Genomic DNA, 27,731 nt, shown 5'->3' on the forward strand with positions numbered 1-27,731 from the left:
AAAAAGTTTAATTCGGATGTTTCTATTTTTGGTTCGGTTCAGTAACAAAGTTAGAAATCGGCTAATATTCGAAATAATTTCGGATTTCATTTAGTTCCAGTTTAGTTTCGATTTTCGGTTAATTCAATTTAAAAAACTTAAAAAGTGACGTTTATGAATTAATATCAGATTTTTCGAGTTTTTAGATAAAAATCTAATAGTTCGAATAAATGTTCATGAATTTAGTTTGGACATTATCTTTTTTTTTCTAATAAAAAGTATTAACGTATTTCGAATAAAAAATATTCTGGTAATTCGTTTTTTTTGATATTTTGGTTTATAAATAATATTTTTAAATTATTTGATTATTCTAAAACTAAATATAATTAATTTTGTAAGTATATACATTATATTATAGAAAACCATAATTTTTATCAAGTTCGAACGATTTTCGACCACCATATTTGGATATCTATTCGGTTCGGTTTCGACTTTTCAGTTCTGGAAATATAAAATGAAACATGTACTTCAAAAACAGAAAACCAAAAATCTTGAAAAACTTGACATAAGAAATCAAAATTTGTAACTAATTTTTTTAAAAAACTTAAATAAGTACTTTAAATAAATTTCATATTTTTTTTATCTGGCCATAAAAATCAATCTAACCCAAAGTATTACTATTCCAAATAGAGCTCACAAAGAGCTATAAATTCTCATGTCAAAAGAAAAAAAAGAGTTACAAATTCTACCTGAACCCGAAGTATTGTTATCTAAAATTGATCAAAACGTATATAAAATTCGAACAAGGATCTAAAAAGCTGAACTCTAACGCCTTGACCTATAAATTGATATGACAATGACAGATTATAAGCAAATAAACAAATGGTTAGTGTTTAATTTTAAATTATTAGCCATTTGGATCAGTGATAGAAACTCACACATCACTAAGACTCAAATTATATTAGAAGGAACTGTATCAGATGCATCAGACCAGTAATGGGTTACAGAGAAGTATGCCTTTATTGTTTTGATACACTAATAAACTATGCACAAACCACAAAAACAACAGAATTAGACTGCTTGTATATGATGGGAACTCACAAAAAAGTGAGATTGTGTTCCTAATCTATTCATGATCGGCTATAAAATTAGGCTGCTCGTTTTGACAGAGATACTCATCGCAGACTGAAGCAGTTCCCCAGTCTTTTCTGAGTCTGAGTATATCCTCTGTAAAAGTAGAACCTGAGGCACCAATGAACACGCTTGACATTGCACAAATCGTCTTGTCTAACATTGCTTCCACCTAAAAATCCAAGTTATGATTCTATTCATTTGAATCCTCAACATGAAGAAGATAAGAGAGGCAGGGTGTTACCTGTGAGTCGCCTTCGAGACCATGTCTGTACAACAATGCATCCCACTTCTCAGCTGAGTCACGAGGTGGTCGCTTCACGAATGGAACAGTCTTTCCATTTATGATCAACAGTGATTGTAGCAGACCAGTTTCGCTTTCAGCTGCATCAGTAGAGAGGTAAATAACAGGTGCATCGACCTTCTCAACCAGACGAGTGATGCAGTGAGCAGCTTGAGGTATGGGGTAAAAGCAACTTGGATTCTTGGCATTACTGACACATACAAGAAAATTACTTAGCAAACAGTACCAATCCTAACCAATATTCCGAATCGAACTAACCAAATCTGAACCGAAATAACCGAACTAAACAAAATAACCGAAATGCACCATACCAGAACTTCAAGAACCCATGCCTGCGGAGATGAAGAGCAACGTAGTTCCTCCCAAGGAAAGTCTGTATAAACCTCTGCGCAGTGAGCAATATCAACCGGTTTGGTTCAAGCAATGTCTTGCACTTGTGAGCCAAAGGACCACCAGGCTGCATCACCCAATCTCTCTCAACGTTAGCATAGAACACATCTCCAATCGCAATAACATCATCATCGGATCTGAAACTCCTCTCCACTTCCTCAGCCGTCTTATTACTCGGCTTCGCGATATCTTCCTCCTCCCACGGCGAGTCCACCTTCCCTCCAATAGTAATCCCCAAAGCTTTAAGCTTTGCAATATGCTCTTTGTCTACATAACACGGCTCTGGCTTCGAGAAGTAGCATATGAATCTATCGATATGGACATGATGGTGCTTCTTCCTACTCTTCCAAAACTCCTCAAAAGAAACCACTACCTTCCTCCCTAAGCATGTATTGGTCCGATCGATATCGATAATTCTACTGTAATGGTAATCAAATCTATGACTAGGGATCACGAGGGTTCGTTTCAGCAACGCTGCAAAGAACATATGCTTCTCCAGACAGATCAAGTGGTTACTCATCTGACCAGACAAGCAGATCGCGAACAGGAACTTATCTCTCCTCGGCTTCCACTGAATCGTCTTGCGCTTTAACAACTTCTGATCCACTCTCCGGCAACTACCCCCACCGTAAAGACCGAGACTTTCGGCTTTGTGAGGCGACAGTAACGCGTTTTGGATCTGTCTGTTCAACGACATCTGTCGGAAAAGAGCGGACTTCATGTCGGAGACTGATAGAGTTCGGTTCCAGAGAGAGGAGAGATCGGTTTCTTGCTTCCTGAGAAGATAGAGCGCTCGAAGATCCGATTCCGCGGGGCCATGATTTGGTCGGAAAACGGAATCCGGGACCTTGACGGAGGAAAAGTAGTTGGTGAGATCGGTGGATAGGTAGGCTAAGACGAGGAGTAGAGGGAGGAAGATGACAATGCACTGCCGTTTTGTGAGGTTGAGCTTGAAGAAGCTTCGTCGTAAGCGTGATCGGAGAGTCTCCACGTCGAAGGTAGGTGGTGGTCGTTGCTCCGCCGCTTCGATTTGGGAATCTGATTCGTCGAGTAGGTTTTGGAGATCGTCTTCTTCTTCGTTAGGCGATGAGGATGACGACGAGGAAGACGAGGAAGGTCTCTCCATTAGTGAAGCGTCGCAGTCACTGCCGGAGATCAACCCGGAACCGCCGACCCATATAGTACTACTTAGGCCTAGGAAGGATCGGATTATCCTAGCAATTTGAAGGTATCCGCATCCTGATCCTTATCCGGCGGATCCATAATTTTATTATCTTTATCCGGATCCGGGGTTTTCGGATATCCGAACGTCGGATATCTTTGTAAAAATTATAATATCCGGCATATATCCGGATCCGAATTTGGATCGTTAATATAAATAAAAAATAATATTAATATATATATATGATATTAATAATAATTTAAAAATAAAAAAAATATATAATGTTCTATGTATAATATTACAAAATTTACATAAAATTTATATATATTATTATAAAAATAAAAATATATTAAATAAAATTAATTTTTATATATAAGTATTACTATTTTTGAAATATTTATTAATAAAATTTACGGATCCGGATATCCGGACTAAAAATTAAGATATTCGGATCCGGATCCGGCTTTGACGAAATCCAATATTTTACTATCTGGATCCGGATTCGGTCTCTCCGGATATCTTGATTTTCGGATCGGATCCGATCTGGTAAAGATAACACGTGGCTTTTCTCAATCCACATTTAAAGATGTTAATCAATACGACGGCGTTTGAAGTGAAAGATGTGCAAGGCCCTTTATAAGCCCAACAACAGGTGATACGGGTCGGGTAAGTGGTTATATAATGCAATCACGTGGTTATGAATACGGCGCCGTTTAATTGTCCCAACAAAGGTTTAAGAAGGCCCATCAGCCCAATAATATCTGATACGGGTCGGGTTGTTTAAACAACCCGGGTCGTGTTATCTTCCATCTCCAGCGTGAAAGCCAGACAAAAGTATCTCGGGTTGAAGTTTTGCTATTTTTGTGTGGCTTATCCTTCTCGTCTGTCTTTAAAAATCCTGCAAAAACCCACGCCCAAACATAAATATTGTTTCGTATAATCTTACAATACAGTTCTGGTTGTGTCGCGAAGTAAAAGAGAGAGTTTCGAGTTTCTCCTGGTCTGAATGAGCTCCCAATGCCTTCTCTAGGTACCTTCTCTAGTAAAGAATTTCAGATTCTTCCAACATTTAACATGCGTTTTACTCGTTTTCTCTGTTTTGATTGGTTAGTGGTTACTACTGTTTAGAATTTTACTTCAGTGTTGAGCATCTCTCTCTTGTCAAGTTTGTTTCTTGTCTATTGGGTATCATTCTTGAGTGATATAATTCAATTGCATTTGCGGTCTTATGTCTGAGAAAAGCTAAGATTTTTAACATATTCGTAGTAACTCTTGGTTGCTTAATGCATGCATATGTGACAAAGACTATTGATTTGTATTGTTTGTAGAGAATGTTTAACGTTTACTTATGTTTTCCTGAGTTCCTGAAGATGCTTCTTTGGTTTGATCACTTGTTTTTTGTCCTTGTTTTAGAATTAAAAAAAAATGCTTATTTACCTTTAATTGCTTAAAATTACTGTTTAATCTTGCAGATATTGCTACCATCCAACCTTCTTTGCAAGCTCATCTTGTTCCATTGGGGGCTCAGAGTATTATCATCCATGCCAAAACCCTACGTAACCCATGGAGACAATCCACTTTCTCCAAGAGTTTGAAATTCTACAATGGCCATCTTCATGTACCAAGAGGCAGGCTCCTTATAACTGCAGTGGCCGCTGTTGAAACCAAATATCCTGCTCAGACAGAACACCAACAAAGCTCTTCCTTGTCTTCTTCTGGTGCTTCAAAACCTTCTGATGGTCTAAATGGAGGTTCTGATGATGGAGAAGAGGTGGATGACAGAGAAAGGCTAAGAAGGATGAGGATTTCCAAGGCTAATAGAGGCAACACTCCTTGGAACAAAGGCAGGAAGCATAGTCCGGGTGGGTAGTTTTAGCTTTGACGTTTCCTCATCAATCTATCTACACTTGCTTCTAGCTGGTTAACATTACAATAATCGTTATTTTGCATTGATGCAGAGACCCTACAGAAGATTAGAGAAAGGACAAAGATTGCAATGCAAGACCCTAAGGTGATGTCATGTAAGAATGTTTATATATGTCCTCTTAGAGGAGTTGGCCACAGTACCTATATGTATTGTTATAGATTCTACCCTTGTGTTACTCTAGTCATGAGGTAACTTATGTTATGTTAGGGCGTTTATGTCTTTTCTCAATCCCTCATAGAACCTTTTTTGTGTCTTCATCCTTTGGCAGATCAAGATGAAGTTATCAAATCTCGGACACGCACAAAAGTAAGTACTGTTCTGTTGTTTTATGCCGTTTTCACTTGCTGGAGCTTTAACTTTTATGATTTGTAACAGCGAGGAGACACGGTTGAAGATTGGGGAGGGAGTGAGGATGCGGTGGGCGAGGAGAAAGGAGAGGAGAAAAGTGCAGGAGACATGTCATTTCGAGTGGCAAAACTTGTTAGCAGAAGCTGCTAGAAAAGGATTTACAGATGAACAAGAGTTTCAGTGGGATTCTTACAAGATCATGGATCAGCAGAATCAGCTGGAATGGCTTGAGAGTATAGAGCAGAGGAAAGCAGTTAGAGCAGCTAAAGGTAACAGAAGAGCTCCAAAATCTCCTGAACAAAGAAGGAAGATCGCTGAAGCAATAGCTGCTAAATGGGCTGATCCAGTAAGTTGTGTTTTGTAATATGATCACATCACTTAGGGCTGGGATTTTTAACCTAACCTACTGAACCCAATTTGGTTAGTTCAGTTCGGTTTGTTAATCGGTTAGTTCGGTCGTAAAGAAAATTTGTTAACCAAATTTTGAATTGAACTAACCAAAATAACCGAAATATCAAACCGAATTAACCAAAAAAATTAACCGAATTAATCGAACTAACCGTACCTAAATTTTTAACCGAAATATAATCGAAACCAAAAACTTCGGTTAGTTTCAGTAAAAATTTTAATAACCAAATTACCGAATACCGAACCAATTACGGTTCATTTCGGCAGATTTTAGGCAAACCAAACTACCCAAAAACCGAAATACCCGAACCAAATTACCAGAACCTGCAAGCCTATGTCATCAGTTGTGTTCTTTAACTTGGTTTGGTTTCTCTTGTCAGGCTTACCGTGAAAGGGTTTGCTCTGGCTTGGCAAAGTATCACGGTATACCTGATGGTGCTGAGAGACGTCGTAGAAGACCAAGTGGAAATGCAGAGCCTAGAAAGAAGAGTCCTACAATTAAAACTACAAGAGATTCAGAGACTGTACGCAAAGTTCAAGTTGTGAAAGTAAGGAAGCGCAGAACACCTGTGTATAAAGATCCTTTAGCGAGTTCAAAGCTGGAGATGATAAAAAGCATCAGAGCAAAAAGAGTTGCTGAAGAGTCTAAGAAGATGGATGCTGTGCAACGAGCAAGGTCAGTAACTGTTTAATATATCTCTGTTTTGGAATTGTAACTAAACCTTTTGTTTTCTCGTTAGGCTTTTGATCTCTGAGGCTGAGAAAGCTGCAAAGGTTCTTGAGGTTGCTGCTATGACAAGCCCTGTTGCTCATGCATCTTTGTTAGAGAGTAAAAAGCTTATAGCAGAAGCAACACAGCTGATTGAATCTTTAGAAATTAGCCAGGTGGCTTCAGATGAAGATGTGACTTACCATCAGCCTAGTGATACTCTTCTGGAGGTTTGCAGTGAATCCGAGACAGAACAACCAGGAGAGGTAAACGGAACGCACACATTCTCTATCAATGGAGAGAGTCTTCACTTGAACTTGAGGTGTAGTGATTTGCCACAGCCAAATGGGACAAGAATTGATCCACCACCACCAGAGTCTAATGGAGCTATCAAACTTACTAAGAGTCCACATCTATCAAATGGTTCTGACGTTTGCCATGGAATGGAAGAAAAGGGTGAATCTTTGGAATCAGGGAATGTAACTAAGAAGTGGGTTCGTGGGAGGCTAGTGGAAGTCACAGAAGCAACTTAAACTTATTTTATCAAGTGGACACGAGGTGATGTTGTAGTGATGTAGCAGAGAAGAAAAACATATTGTTCAATTAGTGATTCGAAATTTTGGCTTCTTGTTTGGTCTCATGCTTGAGAGAAGCAGTTTCCAGTTTGAGGTGTGGCAGTTGTATCTATAATAACTCGATTGTATGTCAAGAGTTTCAGGTTAGTTAACAATTATCCATAGCTTTCCATTATTGTTGGATTGAAGTATTAAAAACCTCATCAAACGACGGTAAAGAAAAGAAGGATTACTTGGACCGTTTCCAATCCCACTCCATTTTCCATTTTTTCCTCTAAAATGAAATAAAAGTGATTATGGAGTAAACAATGTTCCAACCTAACTTCGTATCTCACTCCATAATAGAATTTACTTCATAAATCGAGTAATAGAATTTACTTCATAAACCGAGTAATAGGTGGAAGCCCCCTTGGTCCAGTGGTTTGACTAAGGGTTCATTAATGCTTCTACACCAGGAGATCTGGATTTCAATTCTCGGAGAAAGCGGAATTATGCGAATTAAAGGATAAAAGGCTTACAAGAGATCTACAACATGGCGCAAGGAATACCGTCTAGTGTGGATTTGATAGGGCGGCTCAGGTGATGCAGTCAGGCGTGAATCCTCATACGGCAGGTAGAATTGTCGGCTGTAGAATCGTCTGTAATATTTTTCATAGTTGTAATAGCATAATTATCCAGTGTTAAAAAAAATCGAGTAATAGAATTTACTTCATAAATCGAGTAATCTATTTTTTGTTTGTTCATCACTTCATTATGGAGTGAGAAATATAATTGGGTTAGAGAAAATGGAGTATTATCAATACAATACTAAAAGTTGAATATCCTCAACGGAGAAGGTGTCCACGTCACTCTAAAAAATCTACCAATAGAAAAACTTCATTTTGCCAGGTCGATATTTTAGGTCGATTAAAGATAAAACCCTGGTCTTTGGTATTATTTGGTTAAAAGTCCTTTTTCTTAGCCCAACAATGACCCAATCTATGGTCTAAAACCTAATACCTGTCAAAAAAGAGTTCTCACATCTTCGTCTCATCTTATCCCCACCTTCATCTGTTCCGCTTCCCTTTCTCCTTTTGAACATATATGTTCAAACATGCTAAGCCTCATAAAGCTCAATCATTGACTGCAGATATCCTAACGCCATGAATTGATTTCCATCCCACCAACTCTACACTATATATATCCCTCATCTATTTTTGCCTTCCTCTTCATTACAGTTGGATAAATCAATTTATCAGAGAGGCAACATAGACAGGGAAATCAATCGGCAAGGCCCCATGGCTCTCTTCTTCAAGAGCTTCTTCTTATTGATGAACACGTATGAACTCATATTTCGTCATGCTCCTTAAGATTCAATTTCACTGACTGAAACTATTCTACCTGCAAACTCATTTAACAATTGACATACATATTTATTCCCTTCTAACAAACTTTGCATGAACATCTGCAGTGGACGAGCGGGAGACGAAGGATCGGTGTTCAGAGATGCAGGATGTCTCCGGCCAAGATGAATAAGACGGTGGCGGCGGCGGAAGATACAGAGGGGATCTATAAGCGTAATAAGCAAGATGAGTACGATTTTATGAACTCTACTTCACCTCCTCGGAGCTCGCCTGAAGGTTGTTCAGAAGCGGACGAGAGTTAATTACTTGACGGGGAGATTAGGAGAGATGTGAACGACATCTCCGGCGAAAATTCATCGGTTATTGGAGGTGTTCCGTCTAAGCTAACGGTGAGAGAGACTGATGCGAGGCCTAGGTACGGTGTCGCATCAGTGTGCGGTAGAAGAAGAGATATGGAGGATACGGTTTCGATTCATCCTTCTTTTGTTCGGAAACAAACGGAGTTTTCTCGAACGAGGTGGCACTATTTCGGAGTTTACGACGGTCACGGCTGTTCTCATGTACGACGCCGTTTTCACAAATCTCTCTTTTTAATGTTTGTGTGTTAGCTGATTGAATTTATTGAATACGACATCGGTTTTAGGTTGCTTCGAGATGTAAGGAGAGGCTCCACGAGTTAGTGCAAGAGGAAGCCTCTCCGACAAGAACGAAGAGTGGAAGAAGATGATGGAGCGTAGCTTCACGCGCATGGACATGGAAGCTGTTCGTTGGGAGGAAACCGTGATGAATGCTAACTGCAAATGCGAGCTTCAAACACCAAACTGCGACGCTGTCGGATCCACTGCTGTTGTCTCCGTTATTACCCCGGAGAAGATCATTGTAGCGAACTGTGGTGATTCTAGGGCAGTTCTTTGTCGGAATTGAAAACCAGTTCCTCTATCTACAGATCACAAGGTCAGTCTCTCTATCTCTTTCTCGAGAGATCTAATTTGATACGTAAAACCAATCTAAAACCAATGTTAAAGAATTAGCTAGACGGTAGTAATTATGCGTTTTATAATAATTTATAGAAAATTATTGATTATGGTAATTAGGCGATAATTATGCGTTTTATAGAAAATTATTGATTATTTTTTCAATATCTAAACCTGTTTTTTTATATAATAAAATCGTTTAAAACATCGTTATGCCACCTATAATGGTTTTTAAGAACAGTCTGTCAAATGATCTTGGTGGATTGAACTGATCTGGTTTTACGTTTTCAAATTAACAGCCGGATCGTCCGGACTAGTTGGATAGGATTCAAGAAGCAGGAGGGCGAGTGATATACTGGGATCAAGAGTCTTAGGCGTTTTAGCCACGTCACGAGCCATCGGAGACAATTACTTGAAACCGTACGTGAGCTCGGAGCCGGAAGTTACGGTGACGGAACGGAGTGAAGAAGATGAGTTTATGATTCTTGCTAGCGATGGGCTATGGGACGTAGTAACGAACGATGCGGCGTGTGCGACGGTGCAAATATATCTTAACAAAAAAGGTGGACGTGGAGGAGGAAGGCGGAGAGAAGCTACGGAGTGTGAAGAAAGGAAGGAAGAGAAGGTGGTGGGGTCAAGGAAGAACGGGAAGAGGGGAGAGATCACGGACAAAGCATGTGCGGAAGCGTCAGTGTTGCTGACGAATCTAGCGTTAGGGAAGCATAGCAGCGACAACGTAAGCGTTGTTGTTATTGACCTCAGCAGAAGAAGAAAAAGACACGTTGCTTGACACTAATCTCATCACTCCACCGTCTTTTCTTTCTTTAAAATATGATTCTTTTCTAACTGACTGAAACTATTCTACCTGCAAACTCATTTAACAATTGACATACATATTTATTCCCTTCTAACAAACTTTGGATGAACTTGTGCAGTGGCCATGTGCTGAATGTTTATGTGTGGGATCATGATGCCAATGAGTTTTATCGCAAGCCTACAAACTCCAACCGATCTATTAATCACAACAGTCAACATAAAACGTATATGAGATACACAATACCCTTTTTACGCACTTTGTAACTTATTGTCATCCTGCACGATTTCTCACTTATTAGTAAGTTATTTATACTACATTAGATTCCACTTCTACAAGCCAGTCCTTAACTATCGTGGTAATGTCCCTGTGTAAACCTAATTTCAAAATACGCAGTCAGCGCTGCTCTCTGTTCATGTCCTTATCTAGAGTTTTTATTGACAACGATGTGCCTCCGACCATTGAGTATCTATTTTGGTCTGTATTACTTGCTCATTTTAATATACAGTTGTGAACTCCATCTGACTCAAAAATATGTTTTAGATTGGCTCAAAACCAGGACGTTGCTGCTATGGTCAATGCATCTGAGGTGAAACATGAACCAGCTCGGGTAATTATTAATTAGTTTCAATACAATACTAAGTACGTACAATGCTCTTACTCTTTCCTAATTGTATGCAGCCCTTTTAACTGCATAGCTACCATTGATAACGTTGTGTGGGACTCTAGATGTAATGAAGAAACTTTTCATTTCCTAAGGAAGTCATTCACGTGCAGGATATTTGTTAGAGTAACTCCACTGCACATTCGTTTTATCTCAATAATATCTCTCAGTCTCTATTTTTTTCCCCACGATAGAAGTAGGTTGTAAATTGTAATGACATAAGAAGGAAAGGCATTGGCACGAGTGAAAAATACAAACTACAAATTTTTCTCCAATTCATACAGAGATGTGAAATTTCTTACTTTAACCATCATACCATCCCACAAATATTATTTATTTTTGTGCATGCATTGATAGACGTCCACAGTGGCGGAGCCATGTAATGAGGAGGGCGGGGGATCAGTTGACCTTTTACAAAAGAAATGAATATAGCTTATGTACGTTAGCCTTTTGCTATAACATTTGGTTAAAATTCTTTAGCTTGACCCCCATATCACAAGTTCTAAATTTTTCTTGCAGATATCTTAGTATTTTTTACTTATTTTAATAAAGTTACTTATTTTAATAAAGACCCCTATAAAAAATGATGCTGGCTCCGCCCATGATAAATTGAATTTTATTATTCACACAAATGGAAAGATTAATATATTTTCCGATGGGGTTATGCAAAATGTCGATAGTTGCAAATTTAATATAGTCACACTTTTTTTTTCAAAGAAGAAGGTTAAACCCAAATCTATTAAAAAATAAGACCTAAAATATGGGTGAGAAGTGTTGCACACGACATGTCATGTCCACGACATGTCCTCTCCCGGGTATTCATTACAAATATACTCATTACATATATGAAATTTTCTAAACTTTTGTAAATTGTTTTCCGGAATCAGTTTCTCTAATTGCATGTCAATATATAATTACAACACTAAAGAAGTAATACATTAAATGTTTTAAAGCTTGAAAGAGTATTAGCATAAGCATTTTGTTCTTTATTATACAATCAATAATTTTAGAAAAACATTTATAATAGCATTTGATGTACTAATGCTCTTGAAATGCTATTTACCCAATGTTTTCAAATTAAGTTTTTGGTAAAGTATTTGCATTTGGAATATATAAAAATTTAATATAATTTATCTATTTTATTAACAATATCACAACATTATTTTAATATCCAAAAATAATTTTTTAGTTTCAAAATAAAGAAAAAAATAATTAAATTTAAAATATAATTAAATATAATTAGAGAAACTGATTATTATTGTCAATAAAATATAAAAATTAATATACATATATGTTTATAATATATCTATATTATTCTTAAAATAAGAAAATTATATATTATATAGTTATTTTATATGATAATTTTATATATGAATCATCAATTACTCTACCAATCATTTTATTAATTATATTTATAAGAGCATACTCCTTCTATGACATAAGAGCATACTCCTTCTAAAATATTTTTTTGGTAAATGAATTAAGTATTGTATGTAACACCAACTTTAAAATATGAACTGTTATATAACAGTTTTTATATATATGTCAGAATTTTCCAAATTTTCCATATTTTGCCAAGATTATAACCTAAAGACAATGGAATTGAGTTTAGATAATTTCATTTTTCAATATTTGCTTCATTTTTTAAGTAAGTTTTGTTCCAACATTACTTAATTTCTTATTTCAAAATGAAATAATGAACAATGTTGTTTCACATTTGAAGATGTGGTGTGCACATCTTCACTTTTGAAGATAAAATTTTAACTGTAAAATTGGTCTTTAACTTTTAATTATTCTTATTGTTTACCAAAATAAATTTATATATGTTAACATTATCCAGTTAATTACCAAATTTTGACTATTATTTTCATATGATCAAATATTTATATCGAAGAGCATATGAATATTCATTTCTAAGAAATTTAAACTCGATTAAAAAGAATCAAAGACAAATAAGCTCATCTCTTATTTCTAAACACTTTTGTTAACCACTCATAGAAAAAATATTTATATGGTTTTTTTTTTATAAATTATGATGTTTTCTGTTGGTTTATTCATGATATGTAATAAATTTATTATATCATAATGTTTAATTTATATTAAATAATTGTTGTGTTGGACTATTTTTAAAAATAGTTAAGTAAAATTAGTTAATATGGGAAAGTATAAGATATCATTAGTAATTATTGATAAAGTGGAGATGAAATATATTTGGAATATTCTTTAAGAAATAAATTAAGCGAACTATTGCACTGAATACTGCTTCATTTTTTTTCTTTATTTTAAGTAAATGAATTTTGAAGATAAAAATTAAGTCAACCATTGGAAATACTTAAAAAAAACAAAGTTTCACAAACTAATTGATAAATAAAATTTATAATTTTTTTATTATAATGTTGTTGACAACAGAATTCCTCTTCCAAAATATGTTTCAGTAAAGAAATTAAGTATTGTATGTAACGCCAACATATTCAATGATGTCAATTGTTATCATCTTCGACAAAATCTAACATTCAATTTATTTCCTACAAAGTTTGTTAAATAATTTAAAAATATATAGAACAAGCTAATAGGACATAATCCGCGCGTAACTAATAGGACATAATCCGCGCGTAGCGCGGATAAAAGATCTAGTTATATTAGAGATGCTCTAAGAACATATAATATAACGGAACAATTTTTATTTATTTTTTATATTTAAATACTTTTGTTAATATTTATTTATAAATATTTATAAATAGAATTTATAACTTTGATAATATTTTAAGAATTTGAATCACTCTCTGTGGAGCTTTTATTAATAAAATAGTTTTGGGTTATATAAAAACAAGTACAAAATTATCTTATATATTAAAACAGAAGTCACAACCTTGATTCATGTGTGATTTTTTTAAAAAATGAACCTAATGGACCTATTCACTAGAAAGTTATGTTACATTTAATCCATAATCTTATCTTTTAAATTTTGGGTCTACCAGAAATTTTTATTGGGCTATCAATAATTAGATTTAAACAATAGATGATCCATTGGATTTATACATAGTATAAATTAAATAGATATAATTTGATGTTGTAATACTATACCTCCATATGTTAATTATTTAAATATTTGTCGATGTTAAATTTTAAAATTATGAAGATTTTTTTTTAAATAAAAAAATCATATTATCTAACAATGATTAAATTTTACTACCTTAAACCAATGAAAACAAATTTTAAACTATATAGTTTATTTTAAAAATTAAACAAAAACTAAATATTTAATTACTTACTCGATAATATAAATCTGTGTAACGAAAAGTTAAATTTTTACAAAAATTTCTAAATTTGTGAAATGTTACAATATTTTTGTATATGACAATAAAATAATATTTTACTAATCTTTATATATATAGTTACGATTTTAATAATGAAATAATAATCCGAAAATATATATATAGAAGAAGATACAAATACATGTGAAAGTTTGAAACAATCTATTCAATGAAAAAATATACCGTAAACTTATTATATTTTAAAAATTGATAGACACATATATATTATAATATATACCAATTTAGAATTGAAAACAAAATGTTTATATAAAAATAAATGAAAACAAAAACCCGCGCAACAGAAGTCACAACCTTGATTCATGTGTGATTTTTTTTAAAATGAACCTAATGGACCTATTCACTAGAAAGCTATATTATATTTAATCTCTAATCTTATCTTTTAAATTTTGGGCCTACCAGAAATTTTTATTGGGCTATCAATAATTAGATTTAAACAATAGATGATTCATTGGATTTATACATAGTATAAATTAAATAGATATAATTTAATATTGTAATACTATACCTTCATATGTTAATTATTTAAATATTTGTCGATGTTAAATTTTAAAATTATGAAGATTTTTTTTTTAAATAACAAAAGATCATATTATCTAACAATGATTAATTTTTACTACCTTAAACCAATGAAAACAAATTTTAAACTATATAGTTTATTTTAAAAATGAAACAAAAACTAAATATTTATTTATTTACTCGATAATATAAATCTGTGAAACGAAAATTTAATTTTTAAAAAACTTTCTAAATTTGTGAAATGTTACAATATTTTTGAATATGACAATAAAACAATATTTTACTAATCTTTATATATATATAGTTACGATTTTAATAATAAAATAATAATCCGAAAATATATATATAGAAGAAGATACAAATACATGTGAAAGTTTGAAACAATCTATTCAATGAAAAAAATATACCGTAAACTTATTATATTTTAAAAATTGATAGACACATATATATTATAATATATACCAATTTAGAATTGAAAACAAAATGTTTATATAAAAATAAATGAAAACAAAAACCCGCGCGGTTGCACGGATCGAGATCTAGTCAATATTAAAAGATTAATTTTGACTTTTCAGTATTCGTTTTACTCGGCTTATATTTAACCGCGCTAAATAAAAACTAAAATTATGCAACTATCTTCAGCATAGAGCATTGTCAAGCGTGGATTTCACGGTACATACACCATAACTCCTCAATGAAAAGTAAAAATTAAAACGACACGTTCTCTTAATCTTATATTGTGTGTCGTGCTATAAGGTTTCCCATTGACTAAAATGCAGCTCATGACTTTTAGCCATACAGTACTTTTCACATTATCGTGTCTCTTATAATACAGATTTTTCTAGCTCGTCATCTGAAGATTTTTCGGTTTCAACTTTCTTCTCTCAGGAGTGCTCTGATGAAGCGCTCTCTAGAGTTCCCAGATCGAACCGGTTCCCACAACTTTAGAGGTGAAGATGGAGAAATGGATGACTCCTCTACCACAGTATCCAATATTTCTTCACCCGTCTATTCTTCTGGATCTGTCATCACGTCTTGGCTGAAGGGTGATCTTCTGGGACGAGGATCGTTTGGCCCCGTGTATGAAGGCATTTCAGGGTAAGTCGTACGGATTAAAACTTGAATTCTTGGTTGGAAAGAATATAGTGCTAAGCGAGTTTTTTCTTTTAAGAGTTTATAAGATTCTTAATTTTTTATTCAGATCGACACTGAGTTTTAATATCATTGATAGAAGTTAAGTCTTTTAACAATATTTATTTTCTTGTTTAGATTTAATGTATTTACAAGTTTAAGATCACCTGATTTCAACAATTGTTAGTTTGTGATCTACAAATTAAAAATAAAGAGAGTCACTTCTTACTTCGAAATACATTAGTTGATCACATATGCATTACGAAAATAGTTTTATAGAATAATATAGTATTTTCTTGAAGTTTAATATTAATTATGTTATTTCTATTTAAAATTTGTATTTTAATATAAAATTTTATAAGTTCATACTGTTATAATATTTTTATATATGTGCTTAGTTATTTACGAAACTTTTATGAATCTAAACTATTAAAACAGAAGTACAAGTTTGAAATACCTCTTAGTTTTCCTCAATAATTACAATCTTGTGCCACTACGTTTAAATTTTAATCAAAAAAAAAAATATTGTTACTTACCAAAATCGTAGGATCTATATATTTACCTTAAGTAAAAAATATATATATGACTACTTAATGACTGTGTCACGTTATGGCCAAACAAACAAAGCTCTAAACTATTAAAACTGAAGTACAAGTTTGACTTAACCCTTAATTCACCTTTATAATTACAACTCTATGCCACTGTTTTTAAATAGCTTCAATTTACAAAATAACTAAACCAGCGAAATTATAGTCACATCGCAAACCAACTTTATCGTGAGTCATAGCCAATTAATTATCGGTTTAATATTGTCTACAAAATAAAATCATATCACTCCAAAATTCCATTCTATACTTTTATATTCTAAACTTTTATATATCAATTGTTTACGTGTTTGTATACCATTTTAAGTGATTTCTTATAGACTTTCACTCTATTTCTAAATAATTTTAACCACTTCTTTTATTATATTTTCTAAATAAATCGACATCATTTATTACAAAATACAAAATAAAACTTACGTATTTTCAATTGTTTATTATATCGTTTACATTCATTTTCTCACTCTTTTAACTACTTTATTAATTATATTTACTATATGATTTATTTTATATATTAACCATAAGAGTTCAATATATTTGAATGAAATTTCTCTATTTATGACAAGAATTCAAAATAGTTAACAAAGAGTTTAAAAAAAATTGTTTGCATAATCAGTTATGCACAGACAATCGGGTACCTCTTCAGCTACGAGTTGTTTCTTTCGGGTATCAGTTTTTTTGGGTTTTGAAATTAAATTTTATTTGGTATTATAAATTTTCATGAGGTTTTCAATTCAGGTGTTCTCAAGTCTGGATTGATTCAGTTTTGATGTACAAAAACCTAAAAATATCCAAAAACTGTTAACAAGTATGGATATTTAGGCCAAAAGTAACCATATTAACCGATTCAGTTCGGGTATTCTGAATTCAAACTAAAAATAACCAAAAATAATTATATTACCCGGTTTGATTCGGGTTTGATTCTTATGTATAGAAACTTAAAAATATTTGAATACTTATATAATTAATAATATGATGGTACATTTAAAATATAACACTAATCATAAAAAAAAACAAAATATCAATTTACTAAACAAATAAAATTAACACCCGCACGGGAGTACGGGTTATTCTCTAGTATATGTTAAAATATACTGCAATATGAAGGACTCTATACTAACTTATCTTCGGTCATTTTAAAATATATAATTACAATCTTGTGACTTTTAAATTTTTTGTTTTAACTGTACCAAATCAAAACTAAAATGGTTATTATTTAGTTGAGAGTTGGAAGAAAAAGAATGGAAGAAAAAAAAAGAGAACGAGAGTGAAATGGTTAGTTGATGAACTATTTTTTTTTTGGTTATATGTTCAAATTTCCCAAACTAAAATTGTAAAACGATCTTCATCATAGAATAAAAACATTATCAAACGTGGATTTCATAGAATAGCGTATACACCATGTTTCTTCATTTACAATTAAAATTGTAGTTGTAGAGTCGTTTATAATATATAGAGATCATAATTTGTAATAATATAATTATTTAATGTAAAAAAAAAATTTGAAATAGACAAAATGCCACGTTGTCTTAATCTTAAATAGGGTTAGGTGTGGACGTACGATAAGGTCTCCATTGACTATAATGCAGCTCATGACTTTTAGCCATACAGTTTTCACATTATCGTGTATATGAATCTTAGCCACCAAAAAATCTACAAGCTCGTATGAAGAAATCATCTGAGCGTAGTGACGTGATGAAGCACAGCAATGCTGGCACAGCGTCTTTTTCTAGCTCGTCATCTGAAGATCTCTAGGTTTGGAATTCTTCTCGGTGGAGTGCTCTGATGACGCACTCTCTAGAGTTCCCAGATCGAATCAGTTTCCGCAACTTTAGAGTTAATATGGAGAAATGGATCCTTACGATTTTGCTATTTCTGTTGACGCCTGGGAAGCTTTCAAGTTGAAGATTCACAAGTATCCAGTTCAGGATTTGAATGAAGGGAGGCTTCTCGAGTCTGCGGATACAAACGAGGGTGGTGACCCCTCTAGCACAGTATCCCATACTTCGCACATTTATTCTTCCGGAGAAATGGATGACTCCTCTACCACAGTATCCAATATTTCTTCACCCGTCTATTCTTTTGGATCTGTCATCGCGTCTTGGCTGAAGTGTGAACTTCTGGGACGAGGATCGTTTGGCCCCGTGTATGAAGGCATTTCAGGGTAAGTCGTACGGATTAAAATTTGAATTCTTGGTTGGAAAGAATATAGTGCTAAGCGAGTTTTTTCTTTAAGAGTTTTTTTTTTGTCATCAACTTTTACATACTCATACTCAATCTGTAAACCAAACCGGGTGATCTGCATCCATGTGAACGACAAAAGACGGTTACTTCCTAACACTGTGTGCTAGTCTATCCGCCGTTGAATTTTGCGTTCTTAGTACATAGATAATAGCTGGTCGGGTGAAGCTCTCTTTTAGGGTCTTGACATCATCCAAATAATTTGCAAAAGCTGGTCATTCATCTGGTTCCGAAACCATCTTCACCAATTGAGAACAATTCGTTGCAAACGTAACCTGAAACTGACGTAAATTCCTCATACATTCCATTGTCCAGAGAAGCGCTTCCATCTCCGCATGAAGAGGAGAGATACTAGTCCTAACATTCCCCGCCCCCAACAATCCTTCAAATGTTCATTTCAAACAATCAAAATCGATTTTCAGAATTAGGGTTTTAGTGTTTCGATTTTATTAACAAGCAATTTCAATTTCAGGATGATCAAATTCAATCTCAATCAATTAATCAATAGTTTTCGAATTAGGGTTTCGGGATTTCAAAAATTTGATCTTAGATCAAAGGGATTTGATTTGGGATTCAAAACCTTTAAGGTTCTGATTTTAATTGATCAATGGATCAATCTCGATTTTTAGGGTTTGGGGATCGAACTTATAGAGCTTCGATTTACTCGCTTAGGGATTGATCTATTATCCTTTGGCTTTCATCTTACAGATTATATTTTAGGGTTTCATTCTTTACAATCAACCAAATTTGATTCCTTATGTTCTTAGAATTCGAAATACCATTAGTTTAGTTGTTTGTACCGGACCACCAAGAATGAACCTCGAGCTTAGACACGATCGGGACGCGAGCTGGCTGGGACGCGAGCTGCTTCTATCGGATCGCGAGCGGCTCTGATGCGAACAGGAGATGTTGCTGTCGGATCGCGAGCTGTCCTTGATGTAGGATGGAGCTGAGTTCGTCTAGGATCAGGAACGCCTTGGGGCTGGAGCTGATCAGGTGGACACGAGCTGGAACGGAGTCGCAAACAGATTAGGGTTCGTCGGGTTCGGATTAGGGTTCCAAAGCAAATCGGCGCGCACTGTATCTGTGCGTGAGGGCGCGTCGGTGGTCAGATCGACAAGCGGTTTGCACTGACTGATTCGTCTCGGCCAGGACTTCGATTTGATATCTTGATCGTTTTTTGGGTCCTCACGGTTTGGGAGAACGGCCTCTTCGAAGTTCCGAGGCAGATTCCTTTTCATTTAGGGTTTTTGGGTTTTAGCGATTTGGTTTTAGGCTCAGGGTGTTAGAGGCTATCGTGCTGATAACGTGTTATGAACTTAAGGTTTAGGAATCTGTAAGTTGTGTGTATTATTACTCAATCATAAGATGCCCTTATATATGAGACATACAAAGAGATAAAAGGAAAGACATAAATATGGAAAGTGTACAAATACAAGGAAAGAGAAATAGGGTTTCCTTTTCTTTAAAGCCTAAGCCGCCTCTCTCTCCTCTTCATGCGGCCGTCTCTCTCTCTCTCTCTAGGGTTTGACTGTCTCTCTCTCTCTTGATATTGGGCCGGTTATAGACTAGGCCGGTTATAGACCGGGCCGGTTATAGATCGGGCCGGTTATGGACATCCATCGTATGGTTTATAAAATGCTTCACGTTATGGCCAAACAAACAAAGCTGATCAACCTTCATATATGTTAAAATATACTGCAATATGAAGGACTCTATACTAACTTATCTTCGATCATTTTAAAATATAGAAATATTAAGAAAATATTTTTCCTTACCTAACAAGTTATTTTAAGCAGTGCTTTTCAATATAGGGTTTTAAAATAAGAATAATTGTTAGTATATTGTAACAAATATACTATAATATGAAGAATCATTATTATATTCAAATATAAACTATAAACCCTAAAATCATAACTCAACATAAAATATAAACCCTAAAACATATCTCCAAACCCTCTATTGATAGATAATAGATAGTTATAAATTTTATAATATTTTAGACAACTACTTAGAATAAGATTTTAAAATAACAATATATGTAGTTTCATTTATTTTTTATTTTTTTGAAACGAACAATATATGTAGTTTCAATATTTTTTTTTTCACCTAAAACCTTAAACAAAAGCTGTTTTGCTATTGGTTTACGAGTTTTACTTTTATACTAACCATATTTGAATAACTATCTTAACAAAATTCTAACAAAACGAACAAACAATTTACATTTCAGTTATCAAACCAGATTTTTATTTTCAATTTATCAAAATAATATTTTCGAATATGATTTTGATAAAGAACAAATCCCGCGCTTTTAAAGCGCGGGTCAAAATCTAGTTTAAAATAATTATGACAAATATAATGACCATAAGATAAAATACAAATAGTTTTGAAGTTAAGTTTGAAGTTTTACTTTTGGAGAATAACACTTTTAAAATTCAAATATAGAGCTTTTGAAATTTCATAATAGAGTGTCTTTTTGGAGATGCTCTTAGAACATATAATTTCACGGAACAATTTTAATTTAACGTTTTCACATTTAAATACTTTTGCTAATAATTTTTTCTGTATATATAAAATTTATAACTTTGATAACAATAATATTTTTTTAGAATTTGAAGCTGCTTATAGAGCTTTTTGAAAAAAATGGTTCTTATAAAAAAATTAAAAATTATTAATATTAAAAAAATTGACTTTTCAATTTTTTGTTTTAACTGTACCAAATCAAAACTAAAATGGTTAATTTTTAGTTGAGAGTAGGAAGAAAAAGATAGGATGAAAAAAAAGAGAGAAATAAAGTGAAATGGTTAGTTGATGAACTATTTTTTTTTTGGTTATATGCTCAAATTTCCCAAACTAAAATTGTAAAACGATCTTCATCATAGAATAAAAACATTATCAAACGTGGATTTCATTGAATAGCGTATACACCATGACTCTTCATTTACAATTAAAATTGTAGTTGTAGAGTCGTTTATACTTATATAGAGATCATAATTTGTAATAATATAATTATTCAATGTAAAAAAAAAAAAAACTTGAAATAGACAAAATGTCACGTTGTCTTAATCTTAAATAGGGTTAGGTGTGGACGTACGATAAGGTCTCCATTGACTATAATGCAGCTCATGACTTTTAGCCATACAGTTTTCACATTATCGTGTATATGAATCTTAGCCACCAAAAAATCTACAAGCTCGTATGAAGAAATCATCTGAGCGTAGTGACGTGATGAAGCACAGCAATGCTGGCACAGCGTCTTTTTCTAGCTCGTCATCTGAAGATCTCTCGGTTTCGAATTCTTCTCGCTGGAGTGCTCTGATGACGCGCTCTCTAGAGTTCCCAGATCGAATCAGTTTCCGCAACTTTAGAGTTGAATATGGAGAAATGGATCCTTACGATTTTGCTATTTCTGTTGACGCCTGGGAAGCTTTCAAGTTGAAGATTCACAAGTATCCAGTTCAGGATTTGAATGAAGGGAGGCTTCTCGAGTCTGCGGATACAAACGAGGGTGGTGACCCCTCTAGCACAGTATCCCATACTTCGCACATTTATTCTTCCGGAGAAATGGATGACTCCTCTACCACAGTATCCAATATTTCTTCACCCGTCTATTCTTCTGGATCTGTCATCGCGTCTTGGCTGAAGTGTGAACTTCTGGGACGAGGATCGTTTGGCCCCGTGTATGAAGGCATTTCAGGGTAAGTCGTACGGATTAAAACTTGAATTTTTGGTTGGAAAGAATATAGTGCTAAGCGATTTTTTTCTTTAAGAGTTTTTTTTTGTCATCAACTTTTACATACTCATACTTAATCTGTAAACCAAACCGGGTGATCTGCATCCATGTGAATGACAAAAGACGGTTACTTCCTAACACTGCGTGCTAGTCTATCCGCCGTTGAATTTTGCGTCCTTGGTACATAGATAATCGCTGATCGGATGAAGCTCTCTTTTAGGGTCTTGACATCATCCAAATAATTTGCAAAAGCTGGTCATTCATCTGGTTCTGAAACCATCTTCACCAATTGAGAACAATTCGTTGCAAACGTAACCTGAAACTGACGTAAATTCCTCATACATTCCATTGTCCAGAGAAGCGCTTCCATCTCCGCATGAAGAGGAGAGATACTAGCCCTAGCATTCCTCGCCCCCAACAATCCTTCAAATCCTTCTAAGGTGCTGAACCAACCTTGTCGTGAAAAAATATCGCCCTCTTTCCATGAGCCATCTGTGAAACACCATCTTCCTGGAATTGACGGCAAAATCGTATACACTATTTGTGGTGTTGTCCTCTGTTCATTCAATATTTGTGCCGCAGCCCACAGTGTTGATTCTGTTTCTGCTAATTTAAGCGTATCCCTGAGATCCATATACAAATTACTGAAGACTTTATTATTCCTACCTTTCCAGATGTACCATAGTATCCATGCAAACTGATGATCTTCCAGCTGCGGAGTCGCTCTCCAGAATAGATGATTCATGTTTGTGAAGAGAGCCCTTGTTGGAAAAATATCTGGATTTGATGGTATCTTCGAAAGAGACCAAACCTGGAGTGATGAAGGACATTCAAAAAACACATGGTTTATTGATTCCTCTTGGGCTCCACATGTTGCACAACAAAGATCCCCTTGAATCCCCTTGCTTGTAAATTCTTCATCACTGCTATACATTCTGTCACCAATTGCCATAGAAAATGTTTTAACTTTGGCGGGCACCGTATTTTCAACAGAAAGCCTTCTAGACATTCACTGTGGGCCAATCAGTAGTGGTGGTCTCTCCCTTTCTGGATAAATCTGTTCTACCTGATATCCTGATTTGACCGTATATTTCCCATTTTTTGTGAAGTGCCATCCATCTATATCTTCCCTCTGAGTTCTGCTCAGTGGTATGCTTTCTATAAGTTTTGCATCTTGTGGATCCACCAAAAAACGAATTGCCTGTGAATTCCAAGTACGTGAGGTAGAGTCAATGAGAGACTCCACTGTAAGGTCTGGATATAAATTGTGTTGATTTTTATTTACTGGTCTCGGGCGAGTGGTTGGGAGCCATAGATCACTCCATACAGATATGGAAGAACCTGATCTCAACCTTTTGATTACTCTTTTGCTTACCAGAGATCTAGCAAAGATGATACTCCGCCAGCCATATGACGGAGAATATGATCGAATCGGTTCCACAGGTGAAGCATTCCTGTAATACCGACCTTTGAAAACTCGAGAGAATAATGTGTTTGGCTTCTTTATTAGGCGCCATAACTGTTTACCAAGCATCGCTGTGTTGAAATCAGTGATGTCCTTAAACCCCAAACCTCCTTCATCTTTATCCATACATACTTTGTCCCATGATTTCCAGTGCATGCCTCTTGTACTTCCACCTGAACTCCACCAGAACTGTGATACCACGCTCGTCAGTTTTTTCACGGTTGCCTTAGGTAAACGATAGCACGACATCGTATGATTTGGTAATGCCGTGATCACTGATTTAATGATCACTTCCTTTCCTCCTTTTGTGAAAAACTTGAAAGTCCACCCATTGACTCTATTATTTAATTGTTCCTGAACAAAGCTAAAAACTTGGATCTCTGAACCCCCCATATTTTCTGGTAAACCAAGGTAAGATCTCATTCCTCCAAGATTCTGGATGCCAAAATATTCCTTAATTCCTGTCTTACAGATTCTTCAATCTTATGTCCAAATTGAATTGAGGACTTTTCAAAATTTATTAGCTGCCCTGAAACTGCCTCATATTCCTTTAAAATCCTAAGAATGGTTTGACACTCTTCTTTTTGAGCTTTACAAAAAAAGAGGCTATCATCCGCAAAAAGAAAATGAGATATCGATGGACAAGCTCTAGCAACCTTCATTCCCGTTAGTTGTTGCCCCCTCTCTGTCCTTTTTATATTTGCAATTAAGGCCTCAGTGCAAAGAATAAATAAATAAGGCGATAAATGATCCCCTTGACGTAAGCCCCTATGTGGAATAATGAGGCCAAATGGTTGACCATTTATAAGAACCCGATATTGAACCGACGATATACATTCCATCATCAATTTAATCCAATGGATGTCAAAACCCATTTTCTGTAGTAGGGCCTTGATAAAGTCCCATTCCACTCTATCATATGCTTTGCTCATATCCGTTTTAATAGCCATATACTTTCCCTGACATGCTTTATTTGTTCGCAATCCGTGGAACATTTCCTGGGAGATAAGAATATTATTAGAAATCAACTTTCCTGCTACGAATACCGATTGAGTTTCAGATATGAGTGAGGGAAGATAGATTCTCAATCGCTGACACAAAACCTTGGAAATAATCTTATAACCTACATTACAAAGAATGATTGGCCTCAATTCCGTCATCCTTGTAGGTCTTTCTGTTTTTGGAATCATACAGATATTAGTAATATTTAATCTTGCATCCATTTCTCCCGAAGCCAAAAAAATTATTCACCATCTCTACCAAATCATTCTTAATAATATGCCAGGAGTGTTGGAAAAAAAGAGCAGTCATGCCATCCGGTCCTGACGCCTTCTCTGGATGCATCATAAACAAAGCCTCTTTGACCTCCTCCTCCGTCGCTAGTCTCTATAAATATATATTTTCTTAAAAAATTATAAAGAAAAAAAATTCATAGTTTAGGTGCTTATAAAATTGGGAAATATAGACTATAAGGGTCAAAATGACCAAAATGTTTTATTAAAGAGGTAAATATACACTTATACCCATAGGGTTAACTAATCCACCATAGGGTTAACTAATCCAAACCTTAGGGTTTAGAGTTAAGGGATGGAGGTTTGGGATTGAGATTTAAAATTTTATAAAATAAAAAATAAATATTAAAAATTTGAAAATAAAATTTTTTAAAATAGTTTCAAAAAGTATTTTCGAATTACAAAAAGAAAATTTGAAAAAAAAATTCGAATTTTTTTTTTATAAAAAAGTTCGAATTTGAAAACATATAATCTAAAACTATAAAAAAAATATTTTTTTTATTTTTTTTATATCTAGGGTATTAGGGTCCTTTTACCTATTAAATGTAATATTTTGTTTATTTTCTTCTTTGTGGTCTATTTTTGTAATCAAAACTTGAAAATAGTCTATTTAGGAGAATTGTCCTATAAAATTTTCAAAAATTTTGGGGTGAGGACCAATATTTCATTAGACTTGGCCTAGATCCGGTCATGTTTTTTTTTTTGCATTTTGATGATGGAGATACTTTTTTTGTATGGAAGTGATGGAGGCTTCTTTGCTGTCAAGGAAGTTTCACTACTTGAATATGGAAGTCAGGCACAAGAGTGCATACAAGAACTCGAAAGGGTGATGATATATATAAGCTTATACGACTGTAGCATATTCTCATTGATCTGTTAAATGTTGGCTGCTATGCTTATCCTCCTTGCTTTTGCCTTATTTCATTTTTATAGAAGATTTCATTACTAAGTCAGCTTCAGCATCAGAATATCGTGAGATATCGTGGCACAGCCAAGGTATGATCCCGTTATGACGTCACTGTACACACTTGCATGCAGCTGCCTAGGCATTTTCTTTGCTCAATGAATAAGAGGCCTTTTTGGTGTTTGCAGGATGGGTCGAATTTGTACATCTTTCTTGAGCTTGTAACCCAAGGTTCTCTTCTAAAAGTTTACCAAAGATACCAGCTCCCGAACTCTCTAGTGTCCACGTACACAAGACAAATCCTTGATGGCTTGAAATATCTCCGTGGAGAAGGTTTTATCCACCGGTAAGACTAATAGAAACTTGTCTCCTCTGTTTTTTCAACAAACTCTCTTGTTTCCCTGACTTTTTCATCTGATCCGACAAAGGGACATCAAATGTGCAAATGTATTGGTGGATGCCAGTGGATCTGTTAAGCTTGCAGATTTTGGATTGGCAAAGGTTCTTTTCCTTCCATTTATAGTTTTTTTTTTCCCTTATAGATGGATGATACCACTTGGTTCATAGCTTACCCCTTTCTTGATAATTGTCATTTTGTTATTTAGGTGTCACAATTGAACAACATCAAGTCCTGCAAAGGGACTCCATTCTGGCTGGCTCCAGAGGTACTGTTTTAGGAGATTATCTCACTTTTCCTTTCTATTATTTATATGATTACAATGATCGACAGACATGTTAAACTTCAACGTAATTGTTACTGATGTGTGACATTGGTTGCTCAGACTTTTTTTTGGGACTGATGCCCATACTTATTTTGCCCATACTTTAACATATATGTGGATTCAGTTCACTTTCACAGTACATAATGAGAACTTGTACGATTGATTCTAAATGGAACATAACAATTTGTATAGGTTATTAACCTGAAGCGTACTGACGGGTATGAAAGTTCAGCTGATATATGGAGCCTTGGGTGCACAGTGCTAGAAATGCTGACTCGTCAGATCCCCTACGCCGATCTAGAAAACCCTGTAAGTCGTCAAGTTTTTCAAACTTTCTTTATATAAAGTAAGGAAATGCTTTTGGTGAAAAATCATGACAAAGCACTATTCAGTCTCATTACTGTGTCTGTGTTGTATTAGACTTTTTCATATTTAAGGTTATTGTTTATTTCTTCATGAGTTTTTCCCAGTAAAATAAGAGTTGATGTCAGATTTTGTGCAAACGCGCAGGTTCAAGCTCTGTTTAGGATCGGAAGGGGTGAGCTTCCGGACATACCTGACACATTATCACTAGATGCTAGAGATTTTATAATTAAATGTCTCAAAGTGAACCCGGAGGAGCGGCCAACTGCGGCTGAGCTGCTGAACCATCCATTTGCATCTTCTGGCTCGAGCTGAGAATCAGGATCTCTGCTTGCTTCTCCATAGACGAGGCTAACTTGGTAGATAAATCAGAATCAAGAACTGTAGATTCTAAAATTGATTTCCTTATGTATGTGAGCAGGCTATGCAGAATATTTGTGTAAGATGGATAAGACCCCATAGAAACTAAAAACTATTTGGGGAAAGTCGAGACATGATTCTTCAATACATGTTTCCGATTCAGTTGGGCAGCAAGAGCTAAACTGCATGGATACATAACATTTAGATTGTTTATGGCTGATTCATTGGTTATTTGTTGTTTAAGTTATGTTCGGCCTGATTCAAGAACTGAAGAGCCATATTGTGCTAGTAAAAGGAGATATACTAGTAGGGAAAATCACTAGTCATTAATATAAAACT

The 27,731-nt window shown here is 34.6% G+C and overlaps 3 protein-coding genes and 1 pseudogene across 11 annotated transcripts; 3 read left to right on the forward strand and 1 right to left on the reverse strand.

Moving 5' to 3' along the window:
- Window positions 1–920: 920 nt before the first annotated feature.
- BNAC06G06570D (O-fucosyltransferase 14) lies at window positions 921–3,045 on the reverse strand. The gene is made up of 3 exons (XM_013807469.3): window positions 1,726–3,045; window positions 1,355–1,604; window positions 921–1,282 (listed from the first exon to the last, which is right to left on the reverse strand). Exons 1-3 carry the CDS (start codon window positions 2,928–2,930, stop codon window positions 1,106–1,108), a joined length of 1,632 nt encoding a protein of 543 aa, XP_013662923.1. The 5' UTR covers window positions 2,931–3,045; the 3' UTR covers window positions 921–1,105.
- Window positions 3,046–3,770: 725 nt separating this feature from the next.
- On the forward strand, window positions 3,771–7,108 carry LOC106367651. Of its 2 annotated transcripts, XM_013807471.3 has the most exons (7): window positions 3,771–3,996; window positions 4,439–4,828; window positions 4,925–4,977; window positions 5,162–5,199; window positions 5,269–5,587; window positions 6,030–6,325; window positions 6,390–7,108. In XM_013807471.3, the coding sequence occupies exons 1-7, from the start codon at window positions 3,984–3,986 to the stop codon at window positions 6,889–6,891; spliced, it is 1,611 nt and encodes a 536-aa protein (XP_013662925.1). In that variant the 5' UTR covers window positions 3,771–3,983; the 3' UTR covers window positions 6,892–7,108. The 2 variants fall into 2 exon arrangements, with proteins under 2 accessions (XP_013662925.1, XP_022557094.1); XM_022701373.2 differs by lacking the exon at window positions 3,771–3,996 and having other exon boundaries at window positions 4,651–4,828; window positions 4,925–4,987.
- Window positions 7,109–8,578: 1,470 nt separating this feature from the next.
- LOC106363410 lies at window positions 8,579–11,038 on the forward strand (annotated as a pseudogene).
- A 4,323-nt stretch (window positions 11,039–15,361) lies between these two features.
- LOC106367654 (mitogen-activated protein kinase kinase kinase 1) lies at window positions 15,362–27,639 on the forward strand. 8 transcript variants are annotated; one of them, XM_048760498.1, is made up of 9 exons: window positions 15,362–15,677; window positions 17,856–22,251; window positions 25,785–25,869; window positions 25,977–26,039; window positions 26,136–26,293; window positions 26,376–26,448; window positions 26,553–26,612; window positions 26,862–26,978; window positions 27,180–27,639. In XM_048760498.1, the coding sequence occupies exons 2-9, from the start codon at window positions 21,752–21,754 to the stop codon at window positions 27,345–27,347; spliced, it is 1,224 nt and encodes a 407-aa protein (XP_048616455.1). In that variant the 5' UTR covers window positions 15,362–15,677; window positions 17,856–21,751; the 3' UTR covers window positions 27,348–27,639. The 8 variants fall into 8 exon arrangements, with proteins under 8 accessions (XP_048616455.1, XP_048616457.1, XP_048616460.1 ...); XM_048760500.1 differs by having other exon boundaries at window positions 17,954–22,251; XM_048760499.1 differs by lacking the exon at window positions 15,362–15,677 and having other exon boundaries at window positions 15,700–18,476; window positions 21,630–22,251.
- The last annotated feature ends 92 nt before the right edge of the window (window positions 27,640–27,731 follow it).

Source organism: Brassica napus, chromosome C6 (assembly GCF_020379485.1).
Source record: "Brassica napus cultivar Da-Ae chromosome C6, Da-Ae, whole genome shotgun sequence".
Taxonomy (NCBI): domain Eukaryota; kingdom Viridiplantae; phylum Streptophyta; class Magnoliopsida; order Brassicales; family Brassicaceae; genus Brassica; species Brassica napus.